This window comes from Dama dama, chromosome 31 (genome assembly GCF_033118175.1).
Source record: "Dama dama isolate Ldn47 chromosome 31, ASM3311817v1, whole genome shotgun sequence".
Classification (NCBI taxonomy): Eukaryota; Metazoa; Chordata; class Mammalia; order Artiodactyla; family Cervidae; genus Dama; species Dama dama.
The window spans coordinates 10049381-10072549 of record NC_083711.1 but is presented as its reverse complement, the minus strand read 5'-3'; the positions used below and the strand labels follow the sequence as shown (position 1 = coordinate 10072549).

The window sequence follows — 23169 nt, the reverse complement described above, 5'->3', positions numbered from 1 at the left end:
GGAACCAGAGATCAAATTGCCAACATCCACTGGATCATTGAAAAAGCAAGAGAGTTCCAGAAAAACATCTACTTCTGCTTTATTGACTATGCCAAAGCCTTTGACTGTGTGGATCATCACAAACTGTGGAAAATTCTGAAAGAAATGGGAATACCAGACCACCTTACCTGCCTCCTGAGATTTCTGTATGCAGGTGAAGAAGCAACAGTTAGAACTGGACATGGAACAACAGACTGGTTCCAAATCAGGAAAGGAGTATGGCAAGGCTGTATATTGTCACCCTGCTTATTTAACTTATATGCAGAGTATATCATGAGAAATGCTGGACTGGATGAAGGCCAAGCTGGAATCAAGATTGCCGGGAGAAATATCAATAACCTCAGATATGCTGATGACACAACCCTTATGGCAGAAAGTGAAGAACTAAAGAGCCTCTTGATGAAAGTGAAAAAGGAGAGTGTAACAGTTGGCTTAAAACTCAACATTCAGAAAACTAAGATCATGGCATCCGGTTCCATCACTTCATGGCAAATAGATGGAGAAACGATGGAAACAGTGAGAGACTTTATTTTCTTGGTCTCCAAAATCACTGCAGGTGGTGACTGCAGCCATGAAATTAAAAGACACGTGCTCCTTGGAAGGAAAGTTATGACCAACCTAGACAGCTTTTAAAAACCAGAGACATCACCTTGCCAACAAAGGTCCGTCTAGTCAAGGCTATGGTTTTTCCAATAGTCATGTATGGATGTGGGAGTTGGACTATGAAGAAAGCTGAGTGCCGAAGAACTGATGCTTTTGAACTGTGGTGTTGGAGAAGACTCTTGAGAGTCCCTTGGACAGCAAGGAGATCCAACCCATCCATCCTAAAGGAAATCAGTCCTGAATATTCATTGGAAGGACTGATGTTGAAGTTGAAACTCCAATACTTTGGTCACCTGATGTGATGAAGTGACGCACTAGAAAAGATCCTGATGCTGGCAAAGGTTGAAGGCAGGAGGAGAAGGGGACAACAGAGGCATCACTGACATGATGAACATGAATTTGAGCAAGCTCTGGGAGTTGGTGATGGACAGGGAGGCCTGGCGTGCTGTGTGGTTCACGGGGTCACAAAGAGTCGGACACGACTGAGCGACTGAACTGAACTGAACTGAATGTGAGGTCGATGGATATATTTATTTACTTGATTATGGTGACTATTTCACAATGTGTACAAATGTCAAACCATCCAGTCGTATCCCTTAAATATACAAAAGTTTTCAGTGTCTATTAAAACTCAATAAGATTCTTGAAAACAAAAGTTATTGAGGCTTCTGCCTTGCCTTCTCTTACACGTTACTGCATTGAGGGGAAGCCTTGTCCTGAGGATAGTCAAACTATTTGTAGAAGTCTATATGGCAAGGCACTGGCGCCTCCTGCCAACAGCCAGAATGAACTTCCCATCCACGGCTCTTGGACTTGGACCATCCATTCAGTGAAGTCTTCTGGGATGGAGCATAACCAGGGCCTGAGGACTAAGCCGTACCAGCGGGCAGCTCAGACCTCTACAACTACACCATTGTGAAACCCGCAACTTTCCATCAGCTCACATCTATGGCCACATTTGGAAGGGGGATCTCTGGTGACTCACTGATGGAGGAGGGGAAAGGACGAGCTTGGGTGTTGGTAGGTGTGTATGGTTACAAGCCCAAAACACACAGTGATTATGCTACGACTGCCCCCAGGATTGGCCTTCCTTCTAATGGGTGGAGCTTCAGTGTTGCATCTGGTCATCCGCTGGTCTAGATGGAAAATATATGTCAACCATCTATCTCCTATCTCTACACAGACTTATCAGCAGTAACAGATGATTTGTCAGCTGATGAGGGGTCTCTGGAGAAGGGAACAGCAACCCACTCCAGTATTCTTGCCTGGAGAATCCCATGGACAGAGGAACCTGTCAGGCTACAGTCCATGGGGTCACAAAGAGTCGGACACTAAGCGACTAACATTACTGGAAGGAGAAACATTGGCAGATCATCATTCAAGGAGGTCTCGTGTGGGGTGTGTGGATGGACTTATGACTGTAGGCAGAAATGAAGATGTCTCTGCTCATGTCAGTACTCCCCAGAAAGCCTCTGCCTTGAAAGGAAGAGGCTCTAAATGACCACATCTTTTCAACCACTCACTTTCCATTTTATTTAAATTTATTGTTTTCAAAGGTATACCCCTAGTGGCTCAGATGGTAAAGTATCTGCCTGCAATGTAGGAGACCTGGGTTTGATCCCTGGGTTGGGAAGATTCCCTTAAGAAGGGAATGGCAACCCACTCTGGTATTCGTGCCTGAAGAATGTCATGGACAGAGGAGCCTGGTGGGCTATAGTCCATGGAGTCGAAAAAGTGTTGGACATGACTGAGTGATTAATACATACAATGTGTACCCAGGGCTTCCCTGGTGGCTTAGTGGTAAAGAATCTGCCTGCCAATTCAGGAGACTTGGATTTGATCCCTGGGTCTGGAAGTTTCCCTAGAGAAGGAAATGGCAAGCCACTCCAGTATTCTTGCCTGGAGAATCCCACGGACAGAGGAACCTGGCGGGCTACAGTCTATGGGATAGCCAGAGAGTTAGACCCGACTTAGAGACTTAACGACCAGGAGAATATATGCCCCGGACACTTTCCATTTTGGCTTAAGACACCCATGACCAAAGTAGCTTCCAATTAAGAGGGGCACATTCATGCCAATTTGCCTCATTTTATCCAGGCAACAGTTCTGGGGACTAGGAGTGACAGAAAGGAGTTCTTCCTTTTAGAGACGGAGAAAAGTGAGGTCAGAGATGGTAAATGCCCTACTCGGGGTCACGGAAGGGGCTGGTGAGGGTCGATTCTGGTTTCCAGACTGGCGTTCTGTCTGTGGCTCCTCGGGCAGTTGAGTGGAGGGAACTCAGAGCCCAGTCACCAGCAGGCGGCGCCTAACTCTGGTTTGTCTGAGTCCGGCCGCTGGACCGCCCAGAGCAGGCTTCTGCAGTCAGCCTGCCTGCGCGCCGACCCGCGAGGGACGAGTGGACTCAGTTCCCCAGTGCCCCTCCTCTCACGGACCCTCCGCCCAGCACGCACACTCCAGAGCTGCTCCACTGTCTGAGCTCACTCCTCAGGGGTCACTGCAGACCTGAGGTGCTGCCCAGTCCCCAGCAAGAACCGGACAAGGCTTAGCACCCATAAATGCAGGTCATCAGTTTCCAACCTTAGTGCTAATAATAGCCTTTCCCTTCCTGCCACACTACAAATGAGCTTGCTTGGGAGGTTTATCTTTGTGGCATGGTTATTGATTCTTTTATTTTTTTCTTTCAAATCTGTCTTGATGATGTATGCTTTCTTTAGCAGAACCCGGTTTCGCTGTTTTTTTTTGTTGTTTTTTTTTTTCCTGCTTTCTTGTGTATCCTCGTCCCCTCTTTGGCTGTGGGAGAACCTGTGAATTACAAATTCATTCAATCAGGACAGACGTGTATTGAGTACTTCCTGTATGCCTGGCCCCAGGCAGAGAGCCCTGAACAGAAGTCCCAGTCCTCATGGAGCCTCCATTCTAGGAAGGGAGACAGAGAGTAAACAAAGTAAATAAGGAAAATGCATGATTTGTCGCCTCGTGTTAAGTGCCAGGAAGGAAAATCAAGCAGAGAAGGGGAAGAGGGGATTCGGGAGGTGGGAGTCTGGGGGAGGTCTGCATTGTAAACAGAGGTCGGACCCAGGCTCACAGAAGGGATGACATTTGAACCAAGACCCGAAGAAGCAGGTATTTGGGAGGAAGTTTTTCTAGGGAATGCATGATTTAAAGGGCCCACTGCAGGACTAAGCCTGGTGCCCGTGGAAGCAACACGCAGTCCAGTGTGGCTTCACTGGAATGAAAAGGGGGAGGGGAGGTCAGAGAAATAAAGGGAGGGGGCAGGGGTGGGGGTCACAGAGGGGGAAGGGCTTTGTAGTACACAGGGATGTTGCTGGTAAGGATGGTGTTGGTCTTGACCGACAATGAGAAATGCAAGCAAGGAGAAACGGTAGGAGGAGGAGGAGGTGTGAGGGCCTCTTTCTAGAAAACACTTTAACTTTCATTCCTTCTCAATAGCCTCCCTCTGGAATTTGGAGGAAGGGACCAAACCTTAAATTGTTGTTATTGTTCAGTCGCTAAGTTGTGTCTGACTCTTTGTGACCCCATGGACTGCAGCATGCCAGGATCCCCTGCCCTTCACTATCTCTTGGGTTTGCTCAAACTTATGTCCATGGAGTCGGCGATGCCATCCAACCATCTCATGGTCTGCAGTCCCCTTCTCCTTTTGCCCTCAATCTTTCCCAGCATTAGGGTCTTTTCCAATGAGTCGGCTCTTCGTATCAGGTGGCCAAAGTATTGGAACTTCGGCTTCAGCATCTGTACTTCCAATCAATACTCAGGGCTGATTTCCTTTAGGACATGGATTAGGATGAGAGAGAGCCTGGTGGCTGGCTTGAAGAGGGTGACAGAGATGAAGGTGATGAGCCGTGGTCACACGTGGGAGTGTTGTGAAAATAAAACCCATGACATTTGTATAATCCAACTGTCACATCCATACATAACTACTGGGAAAACCGTAGCAGTCATGTATGGATGTGAGAGTTGGACTATAAAGAAAGCTGAGCACCAAAGAACTGATGCTTTTGAACTGAGAAAGACTCAGTTCAAGGAGAAGACTCTTGAGAGTCCCTTGGACTGCAAGGAGATCCAACCAGTCCATCCTAAAGGAGATCAGTCCTGGGTGTTCATTGGAAGGACTGATGCTGAAGCTGAAACTCCAATGCTTTGGCCACCTGATGTGAAGAAGTGACTCACTAGAAAAGACCCTGATGCTGGGAAAGATTGAGTTTGGGAGGAAAAGGGGATGACAGAGGATGAGATGGTTGGACGGCATCACCGACTCAATGGACATGAGCTCGAGTCAACTCTGGGAGTTGGTGATGGACAGGGAGGCCTGCGTGCTGCAGTCCATGGGGTCGCAAAGAGTCGGACGTGACTGAGCGACTGAACTGAACGGACCTGTCATTTGCTGAGGGACTGGATATAAGACTCAGGGAGGAAAGAAAGCGGAGGACGACTCTTAAATTCGGGGGCAAATTCGGGTGAAGCCCTAGCATAGGAGTAGGGCAGGGTGTGTGTGTGTGTGCACGCGCTGAGCCCAGTATAAGTCCGAGATCCTTTCAGACAGCCTGGTAGAGAAGAAGGGGGTTGGTCACAGGACTCTGGATTTAGGGAAGTGAGCCACACTGGAGGAAATGCTTTGGCTTCCTCCATGATAAGGGCAGTTGCATTTGTGGCATTCTGGAGTGACTTCTCCCAAGTGTCGTGATGATGCCAGTATTGACTGAAGGGGTGAGAGCTAAAATTTACCACGTGCTTCCAAGTGCCAGGCTCTGGGCTGACTGCTCTGTGTGCATCATCTCGCTGAATCCTCACGCTTCCTCAATACCCCAGTTTTATAGATGGAGGAGACTGGGGGACGGGGAGAGGGCGAGTCACGACTCACTTTCAGACAAGGAGTTCACCAGTAGGTGCTGCACGCGGTCCACCCTCCAGAGCCAGGCTAAGTTGCCTCCACACCCCAGCCTGTGCTGGAGGGGACCCCGCCTTCCTCAGCCTTGCGCTGTGAAAAGATCACGGTGGACATGAACTCTGGGGACTATGAGTTCGGGTCCTGCCTCTATGATTAAGCGACAGCCTTCTCTGGGGAGAATCAATGGGTAGCATTCAGAGAACTGTCTTCCAGGCAACGTTTCTTCATGCCTGCTGTCTTCACTTTCCTTCTCCAGTCACCAGCCGGCTCTGCCAGCCTAACTCCCTCCAGCCAACTTTCATTTCCTGGCCATGCCAGCCTGATTACTTCTAATTGTCTTTGACTGCTTCCAGCTGGGTCTCCTAGCTGGCGTTCTGTGGGAGCACACAGACTGTCTCCCAGCCATATGGTGGGAGGAGATGGAGAAGAAGACGACAGGGAGGAAGGAAGCAGCTGGTACAAGTCAACTGAGAAAGCTTTTCACGCCTTTCTAGCCCACTGTCGTTGGCAAAATTTTTTTTAAAGGGTTAATGCATCTAAGTTAGAGACTTGTCCATCTCTGACAAGACAGTTATATTTGTTGACCACTCATAGGCAACCAATGTTTTTAGAAAGCTGTTAGAAATGCTTTCGCCCAGGACAGAGGGGTATCTTGCTGTCTGGAGCAGCGAAGCTCTGCTCATTTGAGAATCCGTGAACAATTGCTTTCACTTATGCAATAAATACATACCTAAGAATGGCCATGTTTCAGGCACTGTGCTAGGTGCTCTAGGGCAAATATCAATAACATATAAAATAAGGGAGCTCCCATTTGCAAAGAGTCTAAAAGAGAAGCAAGACATTCAATGGGAAGTAACATAGGACTTTGGAGGGCTTCCCCGGTGGCTCAGTGGTAAAGAATACACTTGACACAGGTTCGATCCCTGGGTTGGGAAGATCCTCTGGAAAAGGAAATGGCAACTCATCCCAGTCTTCTTGCCTGGGAAACCCCATGAACAGAGGAGCCTGGTGGGCTACAGTCCATGGGGTTGCAAAAGAGTCGGACATGACTTAGTGACTAAACAACAACAACAATATAGGACTTAAGAAGAATGAGTGCTATGGAATAAGAGAGGAGGAGCAATTAGCCTCTTGCAGCTCATTGATGGTTGGGGGCTCCATGGGGAAGGGAAAGTCTGTGTTGGTTAGAAATGGGGTCGGGGCAGCTGACCGGGCAAGTTCATGGCAGAGGCAAAGGTGCAGAGGTGAGGAAGCCCCATCTGGATGAAGACAGCTGAAATGTGGTGTTCAGGGTGGTCCCACAGGCGGATAAGAAATAGAGTTTGAGATAGTCAGTAGAGAATCTTCAGTGCTGGACTCTGCTTTCAACCAGGTGTTTTCTGCATTTCTGTCTCATATGAGGGCAGTCCATTGTTTTGGGTACTCATCTGTCCTACATAACGGGATTTCTAGGCTTATTCCTTATTAAACAAGGCCATTTCAAAGAACAGGACCTGTAGTTCAAACACCAGTTACTAAGCCCAGGAACGTTAGGATCTGGACTACTCTTTGGCATCCATCCCAGCTGATGGGATGATGTAGCAGTTAACTTGAATCAAACCCAGGTATCAGGCTTGAAAAAGATTTAACGGGCTTGGATTTTCTCTCTTTTTCACCCCTTTCCTGACCTCCACCCCAAGAGGATAATTAAAAGGAAAGAAATCTCTATTTCATTGTAAATGTCTTCCACAGTGTTTGGAAGAATCAGCTAGCTTTTTTTTTTTTTTTTTTAGGCCATAAAGACACTTTGATGAACTGTCTCTGACATTTGCCTTGCATTATAAGAAAGTAATTTCTACATTTTCATACAGAGCTAATTATTCAAAAATTTAAAGAAAGTTAGAGTCCCTTGGACAGCAAGGAGAGCAAACCAGTCAATCCTAAAGGAAATCAACCCTAAATATTCATTGGAAGGGCTGATGCTGAAGCTGAAGCTCCAATACTTTGGCCACCTGATGGGAAGAGCCAACTCATTGGCAAAGACCCTGATGCTGGGAAAGGCAGGAGAAGGGGGCAGCAGAGGATGAGATGGTTGGATGGCATCAGTGACTCAATGGACAAGAGTCTGAGCAAACTCCGGGAGATTGTGAAGGACAGGGAAGCCTAGCGTGCTGCAGTACCTGGAGTGGCAAAGAGTCAGATAGGACTTGGCGACTGAAGAGCAATACTCTACTAATACATATGCTATTAACTGGGGAAACTCTAAAACCTTTCTCTGAAAGAAGAGGCAGAATGGTTTTGATCCCAAAGTGAGCTCCGTATTTGTCATCCATGAGATGTTTGTTGAACATTCACTCTTCAGGCAAGATGCTGGTCACACAGCCTCTCTCTCCCCCGCCTTCCATTGTCCTAATACTTGATTATTGAATCTGAGACATTATTGTGACTACATTGGCCTTGCAAAAATTATGGGAGTGGAGAGGTGGTAAAGAAGCCCTTCAAGCACAGCAAGAAAAACATTTTTAAAGTGTATTTTTAATATTGGGAAAAGGGAACGACGAGAAGGCTGATGGAAAACAACCTCAGTTGTAACCCGTGAGTAGCTGATCATAGCATTTTTGAAATGAGATCTACTTAAAATAGGCGTTTCTCTGGGTCAGAAAGCCCCGGAGACACTGGATTAATGACTGCCGAGCATCCCTTTCTCATCCTGCCCCTCCCCAATCTCAGAGCACTGACGTGGACCGTGCCATAATTGTTTACCAAGGAATTAGTAGCGAAAGGAACTTGGTTAGGACCGAATCCTGCCTTTCAGCTCTGATGCGGTAACTCTGACGGGGGTTGGGGGGTTAAGTATGCATTAAACGCTGGCGCCTTTTATCTGGCTGCTCAACAGGTAGCATTTTGTAACACAAAAGGGGGGTATCTCCCTACCACCCCTCCCCTCCCCACCCCCGCCTCCCGGCCCTCATTTTTTGCTTTGAGAAGACTTTGGGGATCCCGGAGAGGATCAGAGTGGTCAGGGCGGCTGCACTTGTTCATCAGGTATGAGCAGGGTCCCGGCGCCTCAGAACAAAAGCCTCCAGGAGCAGGGAGCGCTGGTCCACCGCGCCCTGCAATCACCGGCATCTTTTCAATGGAAAGCAGCGAAGGTGTAAATGTACAAGCAGAGGGAGCAAACGCCCTGATTCCTACGTTGCTGCTGCTGCTACTATTATTGTTGCAGCTGCTCCTCCTCCAACACCGCGTGCCCGCCTGGTGTGAGCCCAGGGTTTCGCCAGCCACTCCATTCTTCCATCCATCCATCCATCCCTCTATCCATCCACCCATCCATCTATCCATCCATCCGGGGACCAGAGGGTCCTACTGTGTGCGGGGCCCGGGGCTGGACACCGAGCACTTCAACCACAGTCCACGGGCTTCGAGAGCGCCTCCTTCCCTTCCTCCTGCCCCAGGTGGGTGCGGCTGCTGGTGGCGGATTTCTTCGCTGAAAGGTCCAGAAAGCCCAAGCCTAGAAGCCGGGCGAGAGGCACTGGCGGAGGCGGCCCGACTTGGGCGGCCCGGGAGCGCGCGTCTCAGAGGCCGCGCGGGGTCCCCCCCAGTCTGGAGCTCAGGTGGCCCCGCCGCCCCCCTCCCAGGGCCCTCCCCTCTCCGGCGAGGGTCGAGTTTGGCTGTTGCGCGCGGGGAAGGAGGGGCTACGAGGGATTTGAAAGTGCACACGCGGAGTGGAGCTCGCATCTGTTCCCGCCGCCCGCGACCGGATTAAATTTCTGCAAATTCAAACTGAATGGGGCTTTCTTCTGCTGCCTTCCAGAGGGCGCCTGCAGCCTGCCGCGCGCGCCGGCTCTCGGGCGGGAGCGGCCGCCCGGCGCGCAGCTAGGAACCAGCGAGCCGGACCCGCGTCCGTGCGGGCCAGCCGGCGGCGGCGAGGGCGGAGGCGGCCGAGGCGCCCCGGGCTCCGGGACCAGGCATCTCGGCTCCGGGACCCGGCGCCGGATCGCGCCCCCAGCCTCCCCAACGCCCCTCCACGGCCGGCGCGCTCCCCGCGCACCCGAGCCGGGAGACGGTCACTAGCCGCCCGGACGGGACTCGGGGCAGGGTTTCCGCAAGCCTCCGAAGAAGAACTTCTTGGGGGTGGGGGGCGGGTCCCCGGTACCCCGTGGCCCCGGCGGCCGCTATTGTCTGCGCGCGGCGCTCGGCGGCGGCCCGGGGCGCGGGAGCGGCGGGCCGGGCGGGGCCGGGCCGGAGGCAGCTGCGGCGGCGGGAGGAGCCCGGGGAGCCGGCCGAAGAGGAGGAAGAGCCGCGAGCGCGGGAGCAGAGCCGGAGCGGCGCGATGCCGGCGGCGGCGGGGGACGGGCTCCTGGGCGAGCCGGCGGCGCCCGGGGGCGGCGGCGGCGGCGGCGGCGCCGAGGACGCGGCCAGGCCGGCGGCCGCCTGCGAAGGAAGTTTCCTGCCGGCCTGGGTGAGCGGCGTGCCCCGAGAGCGGCTCCGCGACTTCCAGCACCACAAGCGCGTAGGCAACTACCTCATCGGCAGCAGGAAGCTGGGCGAGGGCTCCTTCGCCAAGGTGCGCGAGGGGCTGCACGTGCTGACCGGAGAGAAGGTGAGCCGCCCCGGGCGCTGGCCCTGGACCCCCGGCCCCCCGCCCCGGGACGGGAGATCGGGGCGGGAGGGGCGGCGGGGACCCTCCGGGCAGCCCTGCGCTGCGAGTCCGGCCGCGGAGCCCCGGCCCCGCACCTCCCCGCTCCGCCTGCTTTTCCTCTCGGGTTGAACGCGGGGTCGAGCCAAACGCGCGCGCCAGCTCTCGCAGACCAGGACACTGGCATTTCCCAGAGGGGCGATCTGGGGTCACTTTCCCTGGTGGGGGTTGGGGGTTGGGGGGCGACTGGTTTCCCCGCGAAGCCGCCGGCAGCTTTTTTGTATCTCGAAGGGCGCCGCCTGGCGGACACCAGCGCGGGGTTGGGGTGCAGTGGGGGGACTCTGCTCTCGGGCAGGTAGGGGCGGCAAGATCAGTGGAGAAGCTGGACCCAGGACTGGAGTGCGTGGGCCCTGAGGTTGAAGGTGGGAGAGCCGATTAGCCAGCCCTTGGGGGCCAATTTAGAGCCTGATCCCCCTCGCAGGCTCTGGGGAGGAGGCGGAGGAAGGCCGAGACCCCAGGGACATTGCCACCTGTGGGGTGTGGAGCTAGGGCACGTTTTACCTGGTCACAGGAGGGTTTTCACACGCCGCCCCTCTCGCCACCCACCCTTCCCGCCCCTGCGTCCTGGATGACCCCCACCCCACCCCCGGACATCCCACCCGCTCCTTCCCTCCTCACTCCCGCCGCTGGGTGGGAGCCACTGGCATGGATACCTCCAGACTTCAGAGGTTGGGAGAGGCCTTCTCATCTTCTAGAAGCGAGGAAAGCAGAGGAAGACCTGCCCCCGCCCCAGACACCTGGAGGGGCAACCCCTCCGGCCCCGTGAAAAGTTAGGGGGGTGTGAGCCCGGGTCAGGCAAGGCCCTGCCAGACCTCAGCTGTTCACTTAGATCTGTGAGAAGAAACTCAACATAGGATGACTTACTTTTGAGATGCTGCGCAAGCTACCCTACGTTTGGAGCCACTTCAGGCTAGAGCTTCATGGTCATCTCAGACTCAAGGCTCCCCCCACCCCCACCTTGCTCAGCCCAGGTCCGGTGGGGAGCAGCCCCCTTTGGTGGCTCATTCAGAGAGAGAGACGCCAGCAGTTTGGGAAAGGCAGGGAGGCTCCGGGCTTCCCATCTGCCCAGCCACCCTCTGCCCTGGGGTCCTTTGCCAGCCTGGGGGGCCCAGCCGCACTGCTGTGGGCCCTCTGACCCCAGGGCGAGCTCCCTGCCCCTCTGGTCCCCAGCTTCTCCTGGCTTTAATCTTCCTCCCCAGGTCACTAGTGTGCGCTGGAGCCCCTGGCATGTGACATGTCCCTGGCATGGTGGCCTTGTCGCTTGTTGCCTTCCTCCAGCCTCTCCGGGTGGGGCGCCCTTTGTTTCGGGTAAGTGGGGTTAGCAGTGCGTAGTTTTCAAAGTGCCTCTGGCTTGAATTTCCATGCACAAGGGGGAGTGTTGGGGAGAGGAACTCGCTGAATGGAGGAGCTCTTTCAAGAAGAAAAACCCTCCAAACCGCCTTCTAGTCCAAAGTGAGCGGCAGCGCCGTTTCCTCCTGGGTTGGCAGTGGGCTGGGAACTTAACCCGTCGCGTCTGGGCGAAGGCGGGGATGCCCGCGGGTCCGGCTAGCTAATTACAGTGCGCTCACTTCCCCGCGCCTGGCACGGGTGGTAGAACTTTCTTTTCACTCGAAATGTAGAGGAGTCAGTCTGGTTACGTCCGTTTCCTCTTTGAAACTTAGCAGAAAGAGACGAGGTGCTCTGCTCACAGTATAATGGGCAACGTTTAGGCGCGCGCGCTCCCCCTGCCCGCCGCTCAGCTTGTTCGGGCGGTCTTCCTCTCTTGCGTGGCTCGGCTCCTCGCCGCTGCCCTTTCGCTCTTAACTTCAGGAGGTGAGCTTTGGCTGAACTGCCCGGGGCTGCACTCCGAGCTCAGCCCCTAGCCGGGTGCCGCGGTTCTGGAGCTCAGGGCTGGGCCCCCAGGCAGTCTGGAATGCGAGGAATTCCTGCCCGGATCGGGGCCAGTGAGGATTCCCACACCGCCCGCCCCCCCGCCGCACTCCTTAGGGGCTCATGCCCGTTTATCTCATCTTGTCTTTTTCAAACGCTGCATCTCACTTCCTCTCCGCAAGGGGAGGACCAATTAATTGGACGTAAAATTATTGCCCTGGACTAACTGATTGAATCTAGTTAAGGAGGGTGGATCTTAGAGTGGTGGAGGAGACTGGGAGATATTTCTGATGTGTGCCCTACTTCAGCCCGGAGAATCAGGGGCTCCGGGACTGACTGCAAGCCTCCTGAGAAGTCTGGATTTTAGTTCACTTAATGGCGAGCTTTAAAGAAACGATGGGTGTTCATAGCTTGTATCTCACAGATCCAATAACGTCTTAACGCTTAACTAATAGATATGGGTTTTTGGCAGATTGCACTCCAGTGTTCTTGCCTGGAGAATCCCAGGGACAGGGGAGCCTGGTGAGCTGCCTTCTGTGGGGTCGCACAGAGTTGGACACGACTGAAGCGACTTAGCAGCAGCAGCAGAGACTAAAATGTGTGTGTGTGTGTGTGTGTGTGTGTGTGTGTGTGTGTGTGTGTACATGACTCTACCTAGGAAGGGCTGCTGAGTTGATGAGTCCCCAGCCCCACTCATGTGCTGGTTACTGTCTTACTAAGAACAACACAAAGGTGAAATCAACCTCACACAATTTGCAGCCTTCCTGGTCTCTTTAAAAGGTGACCTATTAACAGAGATTTCACCCAGAGAGTGGTTACTCCTGAGAGCCAAGCCAGGGGACACCTGGAGGTGACGGGACCTGGAGGAAGGGAAATGAAATGTCCCCAGAGTGGCTGCCATCCTCCATGGCGTGCTGGGAATTACCGTCTGAATCAGGTTGACAAAACAAGATGCTTTTTCCTGACTTTCATTCAATCCTATCTTATCAAGAGGCACCTTTTCCCATCACTGCCTGCAGGACAGTATTTCTGCCACCACCCCCGCCCTCCTGCCCCCCCCCCCCCTTTTCTTTTGCATACCTCTTTCCAAAGTTGTTTGAAAGTCACTTGAATCCCGTTGGCCCTTTTACTGCTTGAAAAGAACCGATGGCTCTGGGCAGGACCTAATTTTGTCCTCCAGGAGCTTTCAGTTGGTATAGCCTCCCTTAATGTGGCTTTAAAAATAAATCATTCACTAAATCATATGAAACTCTTAACTGGCACATTCTCAGTCTTGTCTTTGACTAAGTTGATGATTAGACGAGGAGAAAAAATGATGACAGGATCAGACTTTGAAAAGGATTCTCAGTGGCTTTGAGACAAAGAATGAAGTTGCTCTGCAGGAGTGTGAAGTGATAACTTGGAAAGACCTAGAGGGGAGGTGTGCTCACAGCCTCTGATACTGGTCCCCAATACTGGGCAATGCAGAGTCTCTGGCACTTGATAGGTTATTGTAATTATTTTTTCAAAAGTATTTTCTTCTTTCTTTATGGCTGCGCGGGCTGCTCTTTGTTGGCGCATGGACTTCTCATTGCAGTGGCTTCTCTTGGTGCAGAGCATGGGCCCCAGGGTGCACAGACTTCAGCTGTCACAGCGCATGAGGGCGGTAGTGGAGACATGGGCTCCAGAGCGTGGGCTCAGTGGTTGAGCCTCACAGGCGCAGTTGCCTAGCGATTTGCAGCATCTTCCCGGACCAGGCCTCGAACCCGGGTCCCCTGCATTGGCAGGTGGATCCTTAACCGCTGGACCACCAGGAAAGCCCAAGGTTATCACATTTAAAACATGAAGAAAGTATGGTTGGAGAGGCTGACAGGGATGAGCGTAGGTGCTTTCAGGTATAGAGCTGTTTTCACCAACAGGCAAAACTGCAGGAAGGGGAAAATAGTTATTGCCGCAATTACTTTTTTTTGGTGATTAAGTCTCTGTGAAGTTAGGTACGTAAAATGATTGGTTAAGATGCTTAACTTCCTTGTTCTAACCCTTAGTTGTTTTTTTTTTAGAGCCTGTTAATCATTTTCATTGGAGCTATTTTGGGGCTCAAAATAAGGGTTGCCTGCTTAGTAAGTTTCCAATAATTGTGCCCGAGCATGACAGTGCCAGGTACCTGGAGTGAAGGAGTTACTAAAAATAGAATTTACTATGTTTTTCAGAGCAGGAACTATGACTAATTTTAGAGGTGGCCTTTTGGCAGATCCGTTTTTAGCAAGTATTTCAGAGACAAACAGGTGCTAAATCCTGTAATTTTTTTTTTTTTTAAGTGCTAGAAATTTAGGGGTAATAGCTCTGAGGCACAAGAAATGCTTAGGGAACTGGATACTCCTATTAACCCTCAGCAGGGATTTCTTGGCAAGCGAGAGGCGTCGGGCAAAAAGCACCTGCTCCAGGAGCCGCATGTGACAGGCTGTGCCTGTAATTTCGGAGATTGCGTGCTACAGTCCGCAGGCACGGTCTTTTTTGAACTTCCTACCCTGCCTCATCTTTTTGAAGTCCCTGTGAATGATGGAAATTGGCACGTAGGGCTCGTTTCTCAGTGTTCACTGATCCTCAAGTCCCAAGGACTTCAAAGGGCGCTTTGAGTCAGCACAACAGTGCTGACCGTGCCCATGAAGAGGAGCACAACCCCAAATTTTCTCTGCGGGTGTGTGGAGGCACTGCTACAGGCTGGGCTCAACTACGGCGGTGTGCACGCTGGAGGCTGTCCCAGGGCCACGAGGCGGTCATCCATGCCCGGGGTTCTCCTCCCGGGAGGTGTGGGGAGTGGCCCCTGTCGTCTGCCCTGAGAGGGGACAGGCTGGGTGTCCTCTGTGAAAAGGTGGGCTGGGCACGAAGTATCATTTATCTCGGGCTATACACCCCATCTTGATTATTCATGGTAACTGAGCAACCTGTTTGCTCTCCTGGCTAATTGAAACCTATAGATAATCCCCGAGCCAAACTGGTGAAACCGCTTCCCCCACTCAGCCTGGGCCCTTGCCGCTTTCAAGTGCTGACCTGAATTGAATTTCACGTTCTTTGATGCAGTGCTGTTGGCTGCTAGGATGACCGGCAGGAGAGGGGTGAACCACAGGGCCTGAATGGTACCCAAGGAAGCGGAGGCTTCTACAAAGGCAGAGAGCTGTCGCCCCTCCTTTCTCCTGAGTGCCAGCTCAGCGGTAGAGCACTTTGTGGTGTATCCAGGATCTTTCATGCATTTTCTCATTAGATGCTTGACGTGACCCTGGGCAAATGAGAACCACCTCTCTGGTATCCTTACCTGCGTTGACCACGAGGAGGTTGCCCTGGGTGGATTTTTTTTCTCTGACCTTCTCTTCTCTATTGCCCGGGTGTGCGCGTGCTAAGTCACTTGAGTCATGTCCCATCTCTTTGCGACGCTGTGGGCTGTAGCCCACCAGGCTCCCCTGTCCATGGGATTCTCCAGGCACGAATACAGGGGTGGGTTGCCATGCCCTCCTCCAGGGGATCTTCCCGATTCAGGGATCGAACCCACATCTCCTGCATCTGCATTGGATGCCCTAACAAATGACCGAAAGGGGAGGGGAGTTTGGGGGAGAATGGATAGACGTGTCTATATGGCTGAGTATCTCTGCTGTGCATCTGAAGCTACCACAACATAGTTAATTGACTATTGTCATTCAGTTGCTAAGTCATGTCCAACTCTTTGGACATGAACTTCAGCACGCCAGCCTCTCTGTCCTCCACTATCTCCTGGAGTTTGCTCAAACTCATGTCCATTGAGTTCAACCATCTCTTCCTCTGCTGCCTCCTCTCCTTTTGCAATACAAAATGAAAAGTTTTTTTTTTTTTTTAAATGACCACAAACTGGGAGACTTAAAACAACAAAATTTTATTTTCTTAGACTTCTGGAAGCCCAGACTCCAAAATCAAGGTGTTGGCAAACCTCTGAAAGCTTAGGGGAGCTTCTGGTGCTTGCCAACCATCCCTGGCATGTCTGGACTTGTGGCTGCAGCACCCCAGTGTCTGCCTCTGTCCTCACAGGTCCTTCTATCCCCTGTGAGTCTTCTCTGTCTCCAAATCTCCCTCTCCTTATGAGACACCGGCCATGGGATTTAGAAAAGTGGTGAAAGCGTCAATCGCTCAGTTGCGTCTGACTCTTTGCAAGCCCCCGCCAGGCTCCTCTGTCCATGGGATTCTCCAGGCAGGCATACTGGAGCAGGTAGCCATTTCCTTCTCCAGGGCATCTTCTGGACCGAGGGATTGAACCCAGGTCTTCTGCATTGCAGTTCAGTTCAGTCGCTCAGTTGTGTCCAACTCTTTGCGACCCCATGGACTGCATTGCAGGCAGTCTTTACTGTCTGAGCCACAAGGGAAGCCAGCCCAATTGGATTTAGGGTTGACCCTAATTGGTAGGAGCTCGCCTTGATGGCATCTGCAGAGATCCCATTTCTCATAAGGCCATATTCACAGGTGCCAAGGATGGGATGTGACCATCTCTCTGCGGGGCACAGTTCAACCTGCAACAGCTTCTTAGATGATGAGGACTGGATTGCAGGTGACTTCCTGGGAAGCAGACCTTGGGAAGCAAAGAGTGTGGTCTTGGGGTGTATACTCAGTGTATATCAGCACCGTGAGAAGAGGGGAGGTGAGGGGAGGCGAGGGGAGAAGTCAGGCAGCCTTGGACCCTGATGCAGCCCCAGCTGAAGTCCTCCACCCACACCACGCTGCACTCCGGAGCCGAGACGTCCAGGCTGGGGGCTTTATGTCCTTATATCTAGAGAGGGGTCCGGGTTGGGGGGACGGGGCGGGGGCTTTATACCTGTGGGCCCTGGACGATCATTGGCAGGGAGCGGCCCTGGAGAGGGGCGTGGCCTTGGACACTCGCTGGGGGCAGTGCCTGGGGCTAGCTCGCAGCAGAGGTCAGCAGCTGGGGAGGAAGTTCTTGGCCCAGAAGGGGAAGCGGGGCAGCGGGGCCAGGTGTCCACGGCTTCCTGCGGGAGACGGGCCAGAGTTCAGGGTCTTGATCTGAATCCAGGCCGGTTCCATAAACGGAGTGGGGGGCTCCCTGCCCCGCCTTGCCCACCTAGTGTGGTGCCACCCGCCCCTGGAATGAGGGAACAGCCCGCAGAGGCTAGTTCCCAACACCGAGCATCACGGTGGGAATATTCTGGCATCGTGGTTCTTTTCACTAGGATGCTCAGGGCTCTCTGTTGGGTTTGCGGGTGCTTTTGGGATAGTTATATATTCTATGTATTTTCTCTTGAGGATGTCATGTCCACAGAGTTGGGCTAACTTGTCGACCAGTGGGTCTAATCAGAGACAGTGGGAAAGACTCTCCCTTTCGATCACTCTTGAGTTGTGGGAAACTGGATAGTTGTCTGAGTCCTGGTTTGGGACATTTGGGTGGCATTTGGGACATTTGGGTTGCTAGGTGAGTGCCATCTCCTAACATCCTGTTACCACCTCCACCGAACTGGCTCTGCCCTCCCTAGCTATGCAGTTTCTATTTACTGAATACTTTTTGGTTTTTAATCACTTGTGTGTGTTTATGTTTTAAGATTCATTTGGTTAAAGTCTGGAATGTATGATACAGACATGTGGTCTTAAATGGAAAGGTTTCCAGAGGAGGTGCAGTGAGAGGTAATTCTGCCTTCACCTGGGTGCCTTGGTGTTTGTTGGGTTTCTCTCCCCAGAGGCAACCCTGCTTCTGGTTTCCTGTGTCTCCTTCCACACATACTCTGTCTATATCCAAGTGTGCATACATTTGATATTCTATACACATACATTTGTAAATGGATAGATACAGGAAGAGATATTTTTACACCATACATGCTGTTCAGTGTCTTGATTTTTTTCACTTAGCAATATGTCTTGAACATCCTTTCCCCAAATTTACTAAAGAATTGTCTTATTCTTTTTAATTACTGCGTGGTATTTAGTACATGCTGCTGTTGTTCGGTTGCTAAGTCATGTCTGATTTTTTTCAACCCCATGAACAATAGCCCATCAGGCTCCTCTGTCCATGGGTTTTTCCAGGCAAGAATACTGGAGTGGGTAGCCATTTCCTTCCCCAGGGGATCTTCCTAGACCAGGGATCAAAACTGCATCTCCTGCATTGGCAGGATTCTTTACCACTATGCCACCAGGGAAGCCCATTCAGTACGTGGAGGTACCATATTTATTTAGCCATTCCTTGATGAGTAAGTCAATGGACACTCCTTAAAGAATTAAGCACAATTAAAGAATGGGCATTTAGGTTGCATGTGATTTTTTGTTATAATAAATCCCCTACATATGAATTGAGTTCTGTCCTGAAAGCACATTCCAAGAGTAAGTCCAGTTTGTTCGGAAATCCAACAAAGTTCGCTTAGGTACCCAAATAGTGCAATCCGTTATACAGTACTGTGCTGAAATAGGTTTGTAATACTTTTCACACAAAGAATACACAAAGACAAACACAAAAGTAAAGAAAACATTTTTAATCTTACAGTACAGTACCTTGAAAAGTATAGTAGTACAGTACAACATCTGACATGCAGGGGTTGGCATCGAGTGAACAGGCAAGAAGCGTTACTGCCTAGAGGTGGGAGATGGTCGAGTTGAAGGATCATTAGCAATGGGAGATGAAGGGCAAGCTGAAGTGTCACTCCTGTTGATGGCAGAGGCTCTGAGCTTGAAATAAAGATACTGAGCGACTGGACTCTATACAGTACTGTACAGTGAAGTACACAAAAGAAGAACCGTTTGGAGAAGATGTACACACGTGACAATGTACGCCAGACATGTGAACTTACTTGCGTGATTGGACATGTGGTTGCCCAGTTGCGTCTTTGAAAGTTCACAGCTTGAAGGTTCGTATGTAGGGGACTTGCTGTATCCCCAAATCGTGCTGCAGTAAATATCTGTGCCTATGCATCACCTTGTAAATGCTCAAGTACATCTGAGGTTTAAATTCCTAGTTCTAGGTGAAAGGGTATGTCTGGTTTTCTTTTTTTTTTTGGCCACACTGTGTGGCTCTCAGGATTTTACTTCCCCGACCAGGGATCAAACCCTGGCCCTGGTAATGACAGTGCTGACTGAGTCCTAACCACTGGACTGCCAGGGAATTTCCAAGGATATGACTGTTTAAACTGTTGATGAGTCTTGCCAAATTGCCTGCCAAGGAAGTTGTCCTAGTTTATACTCTCATCAACCTGGTGTTGGGGATATCTTTCCACATTTTTATCAGTACAAGATACTGTCAGACTTTTTGATCTTTGCCAATCTAGTCGGTTAAACTTAGTATCTTGTGTGTTATGTGTAGTTTATCATATTTGTGAGTTGAACGTATTTCATACGTCCAACAACAATTTGCATTTCATTTCTGTTCATTGTTCATGTCCATTCACCATTTTCTCTTGGGTTATTGGTCTTTCTCTTACTGGTTTATAAGTACTTCTATATATTGAGGCAATCAGTCCTCTTTCAGTGATGTATTTTGAAGCCCGACCCATCTTGCTTGCTCCGTTTCCTCTTTGTCTTTGTTTCTTGGTAGTTCTCGCAGAGGTTAGTTCCCTGGATTCCATTAACTAGCAAGGGACCATAGCAGAGCTCTGAGGTTCTGTTCAGTTCAGTTCAGACGCTCAGTCGTGTCCGACTCTTTGCACCCCATGGACTGCAGCACGCCAGGCCTCCCTGTCCACCACGAAGTTTATCCAAGCTCATGTCCATTGAGTCAGTGATGCCATCCAACCACCTCATCCTCTGTCGTCTCCTTCTCCTCCTGCCTTCAATCTTTGAGGTTCTGTGGATCCATATACATTGTACTCCTGAGAGTCCCTTGGACTGCAAGGAGATTAACCAGTCCATCCTAAAGGAGATCAGTCCTGGGTGTTCATTGGAAGGACTGATGTTGAAGCTGAACTCCAATACTTTGGCCACCAGATGTGAAGAACTGACTCATTGGAAAAGACCCTGATGCTGGAAAAGATTGAGGGCAGGAGGAGAAGAGGACGATAGGATGAGACGGTTGGATGGCATCACCGACTCAATGGACATGGGTTTGGGTGAACTCTGGGAGTTGGGGATGGACAGTGAGGCCTGGTGTGCTGCTGCCCATGGTGTCACAAAGAGTCGGACATGACTGAGCGACTGAACTGAACTGAATTATATTTCTGGGATGAGGATCCATAACTTCATCAGATTCTAAAAGGAATTATTTACTCCCCAAATGTTAAGAGCTACTGCTTTGATGCTCCTCCCTGTCATCAGTGCTGTCTGGATGGAGGTTTGTGTGTTGGGATGAGGATTTGGGTCACGGTGGTGTGTTAGCACTTGTGCTAATTGAGTTTGAGTTGCAGATTACACTCGGGTGAGGCAGGTGTACGGTTGAGACTATGACCTTGGCTTGACATGCCTGATTTCTTTCTTCCTGCCCCTGCCATGCCTGGGTCCCAGGGAAAGGACATGCTGGAGTGTAGACGGATCTTTGGGAGAGCTTGACTCTTGCTCGGGAGGCTCTGAATTGTGTCTTGTTATTTCTTCCTGGGAAAGAGGATGGATAGAGTGTGTGGTGGGTGGTTGAGAAGAAAGAAAACGAGGGAGCATTAAGCGAAGTGAAAACCTTTTTAAGGAGCAATAGCTGCTGTTTAACTTGGACATAAAATGCACTGAGCCAGGTGTAGTAAGCACAGGTGTAAAAATACACCTGGGGCCCTTCGGGGCTGTTTTGTCCACCCGAGAAGCCCTTTGAGGGCTGGTCCTGGTGGAGTGAACAACCAGACCTGTTTGGGGTCCTGGGGGTCAGCATGGGCTGCTCTGAATACCCTCTGTCTTGTCCCTGTTCCTCTCTGCCCCCTCACCTCGCTTGTTTTTCTGCAAAGTGCGTCCTGCCACCTGTGTTAGTTTGCTAGAGCGACTGTGACCAAGTACCGCATGCTAGGCGGTTAAGTAGCAGACATTGCCGCATGGTTCTGGAGGCCAGAGCCCAGGTCAGGTCTGGGCCCGCTCCAGGCCCCTCTCTCGGTCTGCGGACGGCTGTCTTCCCCTGTTGGCCCTCTGTATGGCGTCTGCATTTCCCCTTTCTATGAGGACATCAGTCATATTGGATCAGGGTCCGTCCTGATAACCTCACGTGATGACCTCTGGCAAGATCATCGTTGCCAAATAAGGTCACGTTCTCAGGTCCTGGGGCTTAGTCTGAATGTGTCCCCTCAGAGTTCACAGGTTAAAACCTTATCCCCAAGGTGATGGTATTAGGAGGTGGGGCCTTTGGGAGGTGATTAGGCATGAAAGCAGAGCCCTCGTGAGTGGGATCCGTGGTCTTAAAGAGGAGACCCCAATAGCACGGGGAACTCAGCTCGGTGCCCTGTGATGACCTAGATGGGTGAGATGGGAGGCCCAGGAGGGCAGGGATACATGTATACGGATAGCTGGTTTGCTTCGTGGTACAGCAGAAGCTGACAGAACGCTGTAAAGCACACACACTTGAAAAAAGAGAGACCCCAGAAAGTTCTTTTGCCGTTCTGCCACCTGAAGACACAGTAAGTAGATGTCAGTTTATGAACCAGGGAAAGAACTCTTACCAGACACCGAATCTAAGCCTGGATCTTGGACTTCCCAGCCTTCAGAATTGGGAGAAATAAATTGCTGCTATTTATAAGCCATTTAGCCTCTGGTACGTGTTGTAGCAGCCTGAATAGACTAAGACAGGACTTACACTGATGAATTTGGGGTGGATTCCTTCCAACTCATAACATCACCTGACCCCATGGTGTATATTTATGGGTTCATGTGTTCATTGTTTGTCTCCCTGCTAGACTGTAAGCCCCACGAGGACGGGAACACTGCTGTATGCTGGGTGGCTAGAATAGTACCTGGTAGAGAGAAGATGCTCAGTGAATGTTTTCTGAATGGATTGAAGAATGCTTTGATCTCCCCAGGACATGGGGACGGCCTTCTGGATGTTCTGGTTGGCTGGGAATGGTTTGAAAGCCCTGTCTCTCTCGCTTGCCTTTCCTGGTTTTGCCTATGTGAATGGTGGGTAGATGGGACAGGTGGTCCAGCTGGCGCTCTTTGGGAAACATTTCAGACCCAGAACAGCTGTGCCTTCTTTGGGGACTCATTAAAGAAGCCACCTAGGTATTAGAGGGACCTACCAGAGGCAGAAAAATATTCTGCAGTGTCATGGGAATGTTAAAGGACCCTCATCTCTTTGCTGAGAAAATGTACCGACACCACAGCAGATGGGCGACGCTGCTATTTGCAAACATACATTTCTTTGGATGTCTCCCATGGAGATATATGGAGCTTTGGATTCTGTCTCTTTGACTACACACTTTTTTTTTTTTTTTTATAATTTATCCGTCTCTTGGCCAGCTTGCTGCCAAAACATTTAGCAAACCTGCTTACTTCTCTTGCCTGTTCCCTGAGCCGTTTGATTTGTTCTCAACCCTTTCCTTGAGTTTTTCTGTCATTTTTTTTTTAGTGAAGTTTAGTTGATTTACAATGTTGTGTTAATTTTTACTGTACAGCGGAGTGTTTCAGTATATATATACATGATTCACTGGTGGCTCAGATGGTAAAGCGTCTGCCTGCAGTGCCGGAGACCCAGGTTTGATCCCTGGGTCGGGAAGATCCCCCTGGAGAAGGAAGTGGCAACCCACTCCAGTACTGTTGTCTAGAAAATCCCATGGATGGAGGAACCTGACAGGCTACAGTCCATGGGGTTGAAAAGAGTCAGACACGACTGAGCGACTTCACTTTCACTTTTTGCTTTCATATATATATATATTTACATACACACACATGCATTCTTTTTTATCTTCTTTTAAATTATGGCTTATCATAGGGTAGTGAAGATAGTTCCCTGTGCTGAACAGTAGGACCTTGTTGTTTATCCATTCTATACATAAAAGCTTACGTCTGCTGACCCCGACCTCCCACTCCATCCCTCCCCTAATCTCCTCTCCCTTGGCAACCGCTGGTGTGTTCTCTGTGTCTGTTTCATGGATTGGCTCATGTGTATTGTAGTTTAGATTTGACATATCACATATCATACATAAATATTCCCCGTATACATGATATCACATGGTGGTATGAT

General features: G+C 50.9%; 1 protein-coding gene across 1 annotated transcript in view; it reads left to right on the top strand.

Annotated features, from left to right (window-relative positions):
* The first annotated feature begins 9860 nt into the window (after window positions 1-9860).
* The window catches only part of HUNK (hormonally up-regulated Neu-associated kinase), a 125003-nt gene continuing 111694 nt past the window's right edge, over window positions 9861-23169 (top strand). Inside the window, exon 1 of the mRNA XM_061134175.1 lies at window positions 9861-10130. Within this exon, the coding sequence (XP_060990158.1) occupies window positions 9861-10130 (270 nt within the window). The remainder of the gene's footprint in view (window positions 10131-23169) is intronic.